This window comes from Henckelia pumila, chromosome 1 (assembly GCF_033568475.1).
Source record: "Henckelia pumila isolate YLH828 chromosome 1, ASM3356847v2, whole genome shotgun sequence".
Lineage (NCBI taxonomy): Eukaryota > Viridiplantae > Streptophyta > Magnoliopsida > Lamiales > Gesneriaceae > Henckelia > Henckelia pumila.
The window spans coordinates 11,456,432-11,469,661 of NC_133120.1; the positions used below are offsets into that span (position 1 = coordinate 11,456,432).

The following is a 13,230-nucleotide window of genomic DNA, read 5'->3' on the forward strand; positions in this document are numbered from 1 at the left end:
ATTTGGTTCTAGTCAAACTAGACAAATGTCAAACTTGAATAAAGTATAATAAAATGAGAGTGAGTCATCAAGTCATGACTCTTGATTAGTTCTTTTAAATGCAAGTGTCTTGACATTTGTTCAAGTTAAATGAACAAGTGTCAAGTTTTTTTTAAAATATAATAAAATAATAAAAATTACATATATATATATATTAATTAATTTATTTATTCACTAAATTTGTATTTTATCGTGTTTTTGCATTATGTAGAAGCATGTTTCATGTACTTCAAGGCTTTTAGTACTCATCATATGTTGGAAAAATTCATTTCATTTAAATAAGTTATTTATTGTCTTTTTTTAAAAAAATACTTTGGGGATAATAATAATAGTAAAATTTAATTTAAATTTCAACTAATCACCTAGTATTTTAGGGGTGTTACACAATTGAATATTGAAACCCTTGAATAGAGTTTGATAATATTGAAATTTTACACTTCGTTAATTATTTTACTCGTTTATTTATTTCTAGTTTAGTATTTTAGTTGTTTATCATTAGTAGGAGAAAAAACCCAAAAAAATCCCTCTTTTTTTATTGTTTTATCTTTCCTCGAAAGGAGAAATTTAAGTTTGGTGGTCCGAGACCGCGTATCAATAGTGCTATTATAGTAACCCAGAACTCATTTTAAGATAATAATATGTTAAACATGATTAAGGGTTAGTAATTAACCAATTCCGGGATTTAATCGGACTTCAGAAGCAAGAAATGAAATTTCATTGTCTGAGCCAGTTCGGACGATCCGAAGAGGACTTCGGACGGCCCGAACTTGACCACCGGGGGCTCCGAAGGTGAGCTTGTTGACTTCGGAGTTAAGGCTGGTTCGGATGATCCGAATTCAGGTTCGGACGGCCCGAACTTGTTTGTACCAAGTAGGCAGGATTACTCAGCAATGAATTTTGACAAGTGTCGGACTTAGTGCACTTCGAACGACCCGAAGTAGAGATCGGATGATCCGAACTCGACGTGTCTCGCATGCAAACAGTGAGTTGGATCGGACGATCCGAACTCAGGTTCGGAGGGCCCGAACTCGACCGAAACTTTTCCTATAAATAGGGCTCATTAGATTTCATTTTGAAATACGAATTCCCGAGGTTCCTTCTTCAGTTATATAGTGTGAGATATACACTTGAGGGCCCTATCGGTTATAATAAGAGTTCTGAAATAACCAAGCTGTGGTTATAGTCATCCGGGACTAGCGACTCCAAAGGGCTATCTACGGACGAAGGTATGGTCCGGGAATCTATTTAAGTTTTGAGAGTACTTATTAGCTTAGTTAAGACTTATAGAATTTATGTAGTGATACGGTGAACTTTTGAATATAGGCGTGGAACCTAGGATCCTACTATACTTGAACTAGCCTAGAGGTACGTACACATTGACTGAGATTTCCAGCGAGTATATATGTTTATATGTTTCATTTATTTGGCATTATTATATGGCATGATATACCGCTTTCTATATTCATATGTCATGTGCATATACACGTTGAGCCTATACCTTGATATACCTGATTATAGAGCCGCTCAGCTCTATACTCGATGGTCTGTCACTGAGAGTACCGCGACGACGGGGAAATTTATGTCTAACTACTCTGGTGTACTTGACGAGTGTGGTTGCACCCAGAGGTTGATTCGTGCGGTGGCAGCACTCATGTGGCGCCGGTACTGAGCATGACTTTTCAGATGACCCTTTACCAGTCATCATGTTGCATGCATCATATTTATACGTATACTCATGTGTATGTACTGGGCGTTAGCGCTCACGTCCTAGTTGTTATCTTGGTCACCCTATTCCATAGGGCAGGTCGCAGGATGGACGGATCTGGTGGTTCAAGGCAGGATTAGGGAGCAGGCCTTGAGGAGTTAATTATACAGCAGGATTCGATATAGCTGTATAATGTTTACTTTTAAGTATTTCGATATGATTGTATCACTACTGATGAATAAGCTTGACACTTTTATACTAAGCTGATATGTAATTTATGGTTATGTTTCCGCACGTTTTACTCTGTTAAGTTATTTTGCTGTATTAAGTTTAATGCATGCTATTAGTTTCCAGTTAGTAGGTGATACCATGTAGGGTCACTACATTTTTGGTATCAGAGCATGCTTAGATTTTGGGATTAGTACTTGGGATTTAGAATTAATTTTGAGTAATTCTTGCGCATTTTGGATTTTAATGTGCAATTCTTTTTAGGATATGGCTGATGAGAGTCACGGTAGTGTTGGCCAGGGAGGTGGTCATCATCATCGTCATCACCGCCATCATGATGATCAACATCGTCATCATGAGGGTAGACGTCGCTACTCTATCAATAAATTCATGCAAGTAGGACCGAAACCGTTGGTGGGAGGCGACAATCCTGAACAAGCAAGAAGTTGGATGTCTAAACTCGAGAGTACTTTTCGTGCTTTCGATTGTACTGAGGATCAGAAATTGGAAGTTTTAGAATTTGTTCTAGAGGATCGAGCACGTTTTTGGTGGGATGCCAAAGCTGCTCAGGCACGTACTGAGAGAGGACAGGTGACTTGGGGAGATTCTGTCAGCAGTTCCAGAAACTGTATTTTCCTCCAGCTTTTTTCCAAGCACGATCGATGGAGTTGCTTACTCTGAGGCAAGGATCAATGACTATTGATCAATATCAGCAACGATTTCTTGATCTGATATCTTTCAGTCCTCATATTAATGAGAGTGATGCATCGAATTATGATCTATTTCTACATGGCCTGAACCAAGATATCTACTCACAGGTTGTTGTCTGTGATGACCCAGTATCTTATGAGACTTTGGTGAACCGTTGCCGTCTTGTGGAGACCAGCAACAGGCGTGCACAGTTGTTGATGCCAGCACAGCTTAGTGGATCATTTGAGCCTAGAACTCAATCTGTTGTGCAATCTGGATCTACGTCTTCTTCTACTCCTACTACTTCATCTGGATCTCGTGGCTCACGAGGTATTGTTGGAAAACGCGGCTCTCAGATCAATCACGATTGATACCCGGTGCAGCGGAAGTTTAAAAATTTTATTATGGAACAATTCCATAGTGTGGGTATCAACCGTTTAACGATTAAATTATTAGTGTGTGTAAAATTAAATAACAATTATTAAATTTTACCTTCAATCTCGAAGCGAGATTATTGGACACCACACAGATTTCTCTGCGCTTCTTGTATCTCCCTGGAACTGATGAACAAGCTTTCCTTCAATCAGGTCCACGAATAGAGGTTTAATCCCTCTGATAGATTGCACTAGAAAATCTATCAGAAGTTTTCTACGAAGAGAATAAACGAATTTGATTCGCTATTCCAGACTGCAATTCAAAATCACAGACCGGAATTTCTCACGCAGAGAAGGGAGGGGGCGGCCGAATTTGAGAGAGAGGAGGCTAGGGTTTTCGAAAAAACTGTCTCAAATTATGACCTGTTGTGTTTAATTTCTGTACTGTAATAACTTATTTATAATGCAGGCCACTAACACCTTAGGGCCCATTAGTCATAAGTTGAGGCCCGACAAGCAAAGCCCGCATGTTCAGAAATTAATATAAAATTCATCGTGACTCCGATTGATAAACCGATTTTACCAATGTGCACAAAAACCATTTCTGCACATTTTAAAGTCAAGATAAATTTTCCTGAATCCGAATTCAGTGATTTCCAAAAATGTACATCCCTATGTCATTTTAGGAAATCCTACTCCCTTACTCTTATTTAAGAAGTCCAACTTCTTTATTCATTAAATTTAACTCTTTAAATTTAACTATCTCAACGGGGATTAAAAACTCCATTACACTGTGTGACCCTCAATGGTTCAGGGATACAGCAAGCCGTGGGCTCACAACTCCTTGTGACTCGGAACAACGATTTCCGACTTGCCCAACGAATCATGGTAAAGCTCCTAGCAACATCGCCTCATGATTCCCTAGGTATCACTGATAGTGCCTACAAGAACCAGTAGATTTTGGTTAGCGTACAGTACGGTCCCTTCATCCATATATCCCGATCGAATCAACAACCATTGGTATATCGAGAGTCGCTCAAGATTCGATAACTATGCAATACATCTTGAAGATCAAATTAGTGACATCGCATGTGCTACTAAGAAACCATTTCTTAAATCACATCAAGTACTCTGGCCAGAGATTCGTCACACTAATATCTCCTCAGATCGCATAGGATATCCACACTCGCAAGTATGTGGTGAATCCTTGACAACAATGCATCGACTCCTATATGTGTTGTAACTGTACCCAATCCCGACACCTGATGACCCCCATAGAGTCGGTAAACGAGTCAAAGCACAGTACTAGCATATAGAGTCTCCATGATGTTTCAAGTAGTAAGGACTAATGGTGTACAACCAAAACCGCGGACTTTATCCACTCGATAAGTGATAACCACTTGGAAAGTCCGGATAGGGTAGTTCGATTATTCATCCTATGAATATCCATTTGCATGCTTCGAACATCTCCATGTTCCCTACCAATGAAACGTGGTACTCCGCATCGCAAATGCTAGTCTCAAACTCGAGCGATCCTTATCCTTATTCTCGGACGGCTCAATCGACTAGGAACAGTTTAGAATATACAGTGACTATAAGATGTATTTCATGATAGACATCCCCATGTTCTACCACATCTTACATACACTATAGTATATTCAAGGTCTTTATCAAAACAACAATAGTATATCACAATATAACAATATGAGGAAAGATAAAGTCATTGCCATTAATAAAAGTGTAAATTATATTAAACAAAAGATCGTTTGTACAAAGAGTCATCAAAGCCCATAGCCACAAGTTGGCTCACTGGGCACCCACTCTTTCAGGTATGTTCCGTTTTGGGAAGAAGAAGAAGAAGGAGGAGTTTTGTAGTCACTGTGGAGGGAAGCATCCTGCAGCTTCATGTCGGAGAGCTACTGGTGCTTGTTTTATTTGCGGTCAGCAGGGACATCTGCGGAGAGATTGTCCTCAGCGCACGGGTTCTGCTTGTGGATCGGGATCACAGGTTGGATCTCAGTCTTCTACTTTTCCACGATAACAGCCAGCACCACAGAGTTATTCTGGTTACCGTCCCCAGACTCAAGGGTAGGTATTTGCTCTATCTCAAGAACAGGCTACTGAGGGAAGCGATCGCATGTTGTCAGGTACCTTTTTGTTATGTGGTATTCCTGCACTTGTCTTAATTGATACTGGAGCATCGCATTCCTTTATTTCTAGTCGTTTTGTTAAGAGACATAGATTACCTTATGTATCATTAGATATGGATTTAGTTGTATCTACTCCGCTGAAGCAGGAGATAGTAACTAAGCGTCTAGTGATGGGTTGTCTTCTAGAGTTTGAGGGTAATGTATTGTCAGCTAATCTGATGATATTAGCGATAGCAGATTTTGATTGTATTTTGGGAATAGATATACTGACTTTGTATCATGCTACTGTGGATTGTTATCAGTGTCTGGTACAGTTTCATCCTGCTAAGGGTGATAGCTGGTATTTTTATGGTGAGGGTGCGCGACCTCCGATGCCACTTGTTTCAGCTCTGAAGGCATGTCATGTCTTGGAGTCAGGTGGGGAGGGCTACCTTATCTATGCAGTTGATATGTCCATGAGTAGTACGGGTATTGATCAGTTACCGGTAGTCAGTGAGTTTCCTGATGTATTCCCTGATGAGATTCCTGGTTTTCCTCCGGTGCGAGAGGTTTAATTTGGTATTGATTTAGTACCAGGAAATACGCCTATATTCCGAGCGCCTTATCATCTAGCACCATCAGAGGTGAGGAAATTGAAACAGCAGTTACAGGATCTTCTTGATAAGGGATATATTCGTCCGAGTGTTTCTCCGTGGGAAGCACCTGTTTTGTTCGTCAAGAAGAAAGATGGATCGATGCGATTGTGTATTGATTACAGGCAGTTGAATCGTGTCACCATCAAGAATAAGTTTCCTTTGCCGCGGATTGATGATCTATTCGATCAACTACAGGGTACTTCTGTTTACTCCAAGATAGATCTAAGATCTGGATGCCACCAGATGCGGGTACGAGACTCAGATATTTCTACGACTGCTTTTAGGACCAGATACGGCCATTATGAATTTCTGGTTATGCCATTTGGTTTGACGAATGCACCAACAGTCTTTATGAATCTAATGAATCAGGTATTTCGAGAATATCTGGATAGATTTGTCATCGTCTTCATTGATGATATTCTTGTCTATTCTCATGACAAGGATGATCATGCATAGCATTTGAGGATTGTTTTACAGACGTTACGAGATAAGCAGCTGTATGCGAAATTTATCAAGTGTGAATTTTGTCTTGATCGGGTAGTGTTTCTTGGTCATGTGATTTCTAATGAAGGGATATCTGTTGATCCTAGTAAGATAGAGGCAGTGCTGAACTGGTCTCGTTCGACGACAGTTGCTGAGATTCGTAGTTTCTTGGGTCTAGCTGGATATTACCGTCGGTTCATCAAGAATTTTGCACAGTTGGCCATACCTTTGACACAGCTTACACGGAAAGATGTTGCCTTCATATGGTCCTCGGATTGTGAGGAGTCATTTCACGACCTGCGTGGACGTCTTACTACTGCACCTGTGCTAGCTCTACCTTCTGGATCAGGAGGTTATGTTTTCTATACTGATGCCTCTGGTCAGGGGTTAGGATGTGTTCTGACACAGCATGGACATGTTATTTCCTATGCTTCTCGACAGTTGAAGACTCATGAGAGTAATTATCCAGTACATGATCTCGAGTTAGCCGCCATTGTATTTGCACTCAAGATCTAGAGGCATTATCTTTATGGCGAGAAATTTGAGATATTCACGGATCACAAGAGTTTGAAGTATTTATTCACTCAGGCGGAGTTGAATATGCGACAGAGACGCTGGATGGATCTTATGAAGGATTATGATTGTGAAATCAAATATCATCCAGGTTCTGTTAATCTTACTGCTGATGCCCTGAGTCGGCAGGTGAGACTTTTTGCACTTCAGACTAGTGAAGTATCTCATATGATTCAAGAGTGCTGTTCATTGAGTTTTACGCTCAAGCACAAGAAAGGGAGAAATGGGATTCGATTGTATACTATTTTGTCTGAGCCAGCATTGTATTCTCGGATCAGAGATGCTCAGATATCTGATGTTAAGACTCAGCGTTTGGCAAGTTTAGCCAATGGAGTTAATACATCTGGATTTCATTTTCAGGCATATGGTTTATTGTGCTTATCTAATCGAGTGGTTGTACCTAAGTTGCGGAGCTCAGGAACGATATTCTATCTCAAGCTCACAGGAGTCGATTATCAGTTCAACCTGGAAGCATGAAAATGTATAAAGACTTGCGAACTAGATTCTAGTGGAACGGGATGAAGCGGAGTGTGTATCAATTTGTTTCAAGATGTTTGGTTTGTCAACAGGTCAAGGCTGAACACCGACGACCAGGTGGATTATTGCAGAATCTTGAGATTCCTGAATGAAAGTGGGAGCACGTAACTATGGATTTTGTTACCCACTTACCTATGACTTCACGTCAGTGTGATGCTATCTGGGTCGTTGTTGACCGTTTGACGAAATCAGCACACTTTATTCCTTATAACCGGGAGTATTCTTATGATCTCATGACACGTTTATACATCCAGGAGATAGTGCGATTGCATGGGATTCCAGTGATCATAGTCAGTGATAGAGACCCGCTATTTACCTCACGTTTTTGGGGTAGTTTTCAGGAAGCGTTGGGTACCACTCTGAGTTTGAGCACTGCATATCATCCGAAGACTGACGGACAGTCCGAGCGGACGATTCGTACATTGGAGGATATGCTACGTTCTTCTGTCATGGACTTTGGCTTATCTTGGCAGGATCAGTTACCTTTGATCGAATTTGCCTACAATAACAGTTATCATCGTAGTATTGATATGGCACCTTTCGAGGCATTGTACGGTTGACGGTGTCGTACTCCGTTATTCTGGGATGAATTCGGGGAACGACAAGTCGAGGGTCCTGAATTGGTGCAGCAGATTGTAGACAAGGTAGATTTGATCAAGCATAGGATCAAAGTTGCTCAAGATAGACAAGCCAGTTATGCTAATATTCGTCGCAGGCCACTTCAGTTTGAGCATGGTGAATATGTGTTTCTACGAGTATCACCTTTCAGGAAGGTGATGAGATTCGGCGTGAAAGGCAAGTTGTCTCCTCGTTTTATTGGACCTTTCCAGATACTGGAGAAGATCGGAGATGTTGCATATCGTTTGGCTTTATCGCCAAATCTTTCCAGTATACATAATGTTTTTCATGTGTCGTTACTTCGACAGTATATAGCTAATGAATCTCATGTGATTCAGCCTACTTATATTCAGCTAGAGCCAGATCCATCTTTTGTTGAATGACCAATCCGTATCTTAGACAGAAAGGAGAAAATTCTTCGGAACAAGACTATACCACTTGTGATGGTACAGTGGCAGCGCCGAGGCGTTGAAGAAGCAACTTGGGAAACTGAGAGTCGTATGCAAGCAGAATATCCTGAGTTGTTTGCTTTGTATTTTTGATTACCATGTAGTTGTAATTACAGTTATTGTAATAAAATGTGGTTTGATATTTCATGTTGTTATCTTGATTTGTCTTTAGATGTTATTTTGCGGACGAAATATCTAAAGGTTGGGAGAATGTAGTAACCCAGAACTCATTTTAAGATAATAATATGTTAAACATGATTAAGGGTTAGTAATTAACCAATTCTGGGATTTAATCGGACTTCAGAAGCAAGAAATGAAATTTCATTGTCTGAGCCAGTTCGGACGATCCGGAGAGGACTTCGGACGGCCCGAACTTGTTTGTACCAAGTAGGCAGGATTACTCAGCAATGAATTTTGACAAGTGTCGGACTTAGAGCACTTCGGACGACCCGAAGTAGAGATCGGACGATCCGAACTCGACGTGTCTCGCATGTAGACAGTGAGTTGGATCGGACGATCCGAACTCAGGTTCGGAGGGCCCGAACTCGTCCGAAACTTTTCCTATAAATAGGGCTCATTAGATTTCATTTTGAAATACGAATTCCCGAGGTTCCTTCTTCAGTTATATAGTGTGAGATATACACTTGAGGGCCCTATCGGTTATAATAAGAGTTCTGGAATAACCAAGCTGTGGTTATAGTCATCCGGGACTAGCGACTCCAAAGGGCTATCTATGGACGAAGGTATGGTCCAGGAATCTATTTAAGTTTTGGGAGTAATTATTAGCTTAGTTAAGGCTTATAGAATTTATGTAGTGATACGGTGAACTTTTGAATATAGGCGTGGAACCTAGGATCCTACTATACTTGAACTAGCCTAGAGGTACGTACACATTGACTGAGATTGCCAGCAAGTATACATGTTTATATGTTGCATTTATTTGGCATTATTATATGGCATGATATACCGCTTTCTATATTCATATGTCATGTGCATATACACGTTGAGCCTATACCTTGATATACCTGATTATAGAGCTGCTCAGCTCTATACTCGATACTCTGTCACTGTAAGTACCGCGACGGCGGGGACATTTATGTCTGACTACTCTGGTGTACTTGACGAGTGTTGTTGGACCCAAAGGTTGATCCATGCGGTGGAAGCACTCATGTGGCGCCGGTACTGAGCATGACTTTTCAGATGACCCTTTACCAGTCATCATGTTGCATGCATCATATTTATACGTATACTCATGTTTATGTACTGGGCGTTAGCGCTCACGTCCTAGTTGTTATCTTGGACACCCTATTCCATGGGGCAGGTCGCAGGATGGACGGAGCTGGTGGTTCAAGACAGGATTAGGGAGCAGGCCTTGAGGAGTTAATTATACAGTAGGATTCGATATAGCTGTATAATGTTTACTTTTAAGTATTTCGATATGGTTGTATCAGTACTGATGAATAAGCTTGACACTTTTATACTAAGCTGATATGTAATTTATGGTTATGTTTCCGCACGTTTTACTCTGTTAAGTTATTTTGCTGTATTAAGTTTAATGCATGCTATTAGTTGCCAGTTAGTAGGTGATACCATGCAGGGTCACTACAGCTATGATCATGAATATACTCTCTCCGTTTTGATTATATAGTCATACTTTTTTTTCACACAGACTAAGAAAAATCATTTGGAAATTTTTTTTTATACAAACTTATTATTTTATCTCTATTTAATGTATTTAAAAAATATTGCACAATTTTCAAGGTGTAGTTAATAGGGATATATTAGTAAAATAGTGTACAAAAATATTACTAAATATGATAAACGATTATATATTTGGGACAAAAAAAATGAAATGTGGACTATATAATTGGAACGGAGGGAATATTTATTTCAAATATTTTATTAGATAAAACAAACTTGAGGATGACAACTCAAATCCTCATATAGTAAAAGCTAAAAAAACACACAAAGAAAACCATACTCCTATTCCCCATGGGAGAAGGAATTTATGCATGCATTCCACTGTCCTAAAGATACATTTAAAGATGGATATTTGCCTAATATAGTTGGATAAACTTAGATGGGGTGCGACTACTTGCCCACAATAAGCTTAGCCCTACCATGGCCCTCATTGATTTGAAACTGATCTCCCAAACCGAAATGAATCATCAAAAACCAAACCATGGTGATAAGCTCTCCGCCTTTGCTCAGTTGCTGCGCGTGTGTGTTCGCCCTGCAATTTATAGCAGCATAAGACATCATCTCAACCCAAACTTTGCTCATTATCAACCATTTACTTTTGTCATGTTCCCCACTCGTATCCCATTCTTTGAGTTCTTTGGCCAGAATGCATCCATCGAAAAACACAGACTTGCTCCTATCTCCCTTTATTGCAACAGGCTTAACTTCTGTGTTAACTTCAAGCATTGCAGCGCAGGCGCTTTTTTGATCTCTCTTTTTGTTTTCTTTGTTTCTCTTGTTCGCATGGTCACCGGAGAAGAAGTTTTTGGCCTCTGCACATGTGTCTCGGAATCTGATTTGCCCGATGCCTGCGACTTTAGACATCATTTGAGGTTGCATAACCAGGAGATATAACATGTAGTCAGAAAGCAACTTGGAAAACTCTTTGTGCTGAACTTCATCAGGGGTTAATTTAGCATCAGCATCATCATCATCGTTGTAGCAGAGTTCAGTGGCAATATGCCATACCAGAAGGCTCTGGTCATAATCCACATCAACAATATAAGGAAGGAAATTGGGGCAGCTCTCCACTCGCAGGATCCAATCACCTTTTGCTGCACTTATCTCCTTGGCAGTGTATAAATCATCAGCCATCTGAGCTTTCCTCTGCAGCTCATCGAATATGTGTTTTCTTAGATCTTTGGTAAATCGTTCCTGTCTCAGATATTTGCGGCGGTCTAGCAAGGCCGTTAACATGAAGAAGTTGATAATCTTCTCCTTATAGCGTGCACGAGGATTCAGACAATAAAATATCAAGTTGAAACATGACACAGACTCGGACCAATGGCGTCGCAAAGAATGCAAAAAATGCCCAACAGTACTTTGCCAAATGCTGCCTAATTTAGAGCTATCTTCGTAGTCTACTTGGTCGTCCAGGTCTACATCTGGGAGCCTTTTTAATGCAGCAGTAAGCCAATCCGAGGTAATGAGCTTGATGAAAGCTATGACATCTAAAACAATGGCTCCGATGAGCAATGTATAACTCAGAGCGACATCCTCAGCATCTCTCAAGTTGGTTTTGTCCACACAATAGAAGAGGCCGAGTGAAGTAACAACTAAACCAAAGGAAATGAATCGGAACAAGTATCCATACGAAGTGTACACAACCACCACCTTGCTGAAGAGGGCCTCGTATATGAAACTAAGTTCCACCTCTATCACTTTAAAAGCATCTTCGTCGTCCCTCTCGAGGAAAAAATCCCTGCTCTGATTACGCTCACGGGAGCTGAAAATGAGGTCGACGATCAGGCCCTTGAAAGTCTCGAAGAAGCGATATGCATGAAGCACCACTTCTGTATCTTTCAACTTCCCCTTTTTCACCCTGTCCACAGATTTGGTTCCTCTTGCAGGCTCGGGAACCATTGCAATACTCGTCGGTAGATTTGCTTCTTTCATCGAACGGTACTCATCCATGAGCTGGGCATAGTTGGGGCCAGGATCAGGGGCCTTGAGCATGGAGTCCTTGAAGTTATTGAAGCTGGCAAAATAGAGTGACATCGTCCTTTCTGCATACTTAATGAGGCCATCAATGAAAATGAATGTCGTCGGAAGCCATAACCGATTGTCGGGCAGAGACTGAAAGAATACATACACGACGGCGCTGGATTGGAATATGAGCCCTGCTAAATGCCTGTGCCAGAGCTCATTATCCTCCAAAGAAAATGCGGATATTGTATCAGGGCCGCCGAGATGCACCAGCAGGAACGGCGCCCAAAATGCCATAAGATCGGCATCATAGTCCACCTTTTTGTTGCCACAGTCTTTTTTATCGCCCTGGTTGTTGGAGATTATTCCAACTGCAAAATTAGCAGCCCAATCAGCCAACAAGTACGCAGACCACAGAGTAAAGAATATCGAATCCCTCTTGGTTCGCTTCCGCAAAGGGGAGATCAAAATTAGAATAGTTTGCAGAGTGAGGCTTAAGATGAGGAAGGACCGAAGTTCCCATAGCTCCCACAGCTTCTTTAAGGCCTTGGGTATCGGAAAGTCCATACGCAGTTCTCTGTTTTCGCCTTCCCCGAACCTGCAGAAATTAAACATCGGTTTATTTATCAAACACGCACAGAATGTTAGCAACAAGTATACATAATACATACCAGACGAGAACATAACATGACAAAGCAAGATAAAAAACATATATAATATACTCAGTGAAGAATGTTTACGAGACAAATGAAATTGGAACAGTAAACATACCAGACAGTGAAGACTGAGATTTGGAGACTATACGAGAGAATTAATGATATTTAAAGCATGATGGATGCATGCGTTACACGTGAATCTAACACTTGGACTTGAAGCAATTCCAAGAACATTGGGGGATCTTACAAGGACATTCCCAAAAAGAAAAAAAAGAAAAAAAGAAGCTGTAATATATAGCCTTCTTTGTCCCATGATATGAATAGTTACGTACACTTACACTCCAGGAATAAATCAAAGAAAAGTTGCATAGGTCACTGTCTCACTGATTATGTTTGTTACTCCAATATTGTGATGCATGTAGCGTCA

The 13,230-nt window shown here is 40.6% G+C and overlaps 1 protein-coding gene across 1 annotated transcript; it reads right to left on the minus strand.

Annotated features, from left to right (window-relative positions):
* Window positions 1-10,504: 10,504 nt before the first annotated feature.
* On the minus strand, window positions 10,505-13,028 carry LOC140875919 (uncharacterized). Its single transcript, XM_073279752.1, has 2 exons — window positions 12,919-13,028; window positions 10,505-12,745 (listed from the first exon to the last, which is right to left on the minus strand). Exon 2 carries the CDS (start codon window positions 12,712-12,714, stop codon window positions 10,573-10,575), a length of 2,142 nt encoding a protein of 713 aa, XP_073135853.1. The 5' UTR covers window positions 12,715-12,745; window positions 12,919-13,028; the 3' UTR covers window positions 10,505-10,572.
* Between the last annotated feature and the right edge of the window lie 202 nt (window positions 13,029-13,230).

Coding starts and splice junctions, on each gene's coding strand:
- LOC140875919 (XM_073279752.1), bottom strand. CDS start 12,714: ATGGACTTTCCGATACCCAAGGCCTTAAAGAAGCTGTGGGAGCTATGG.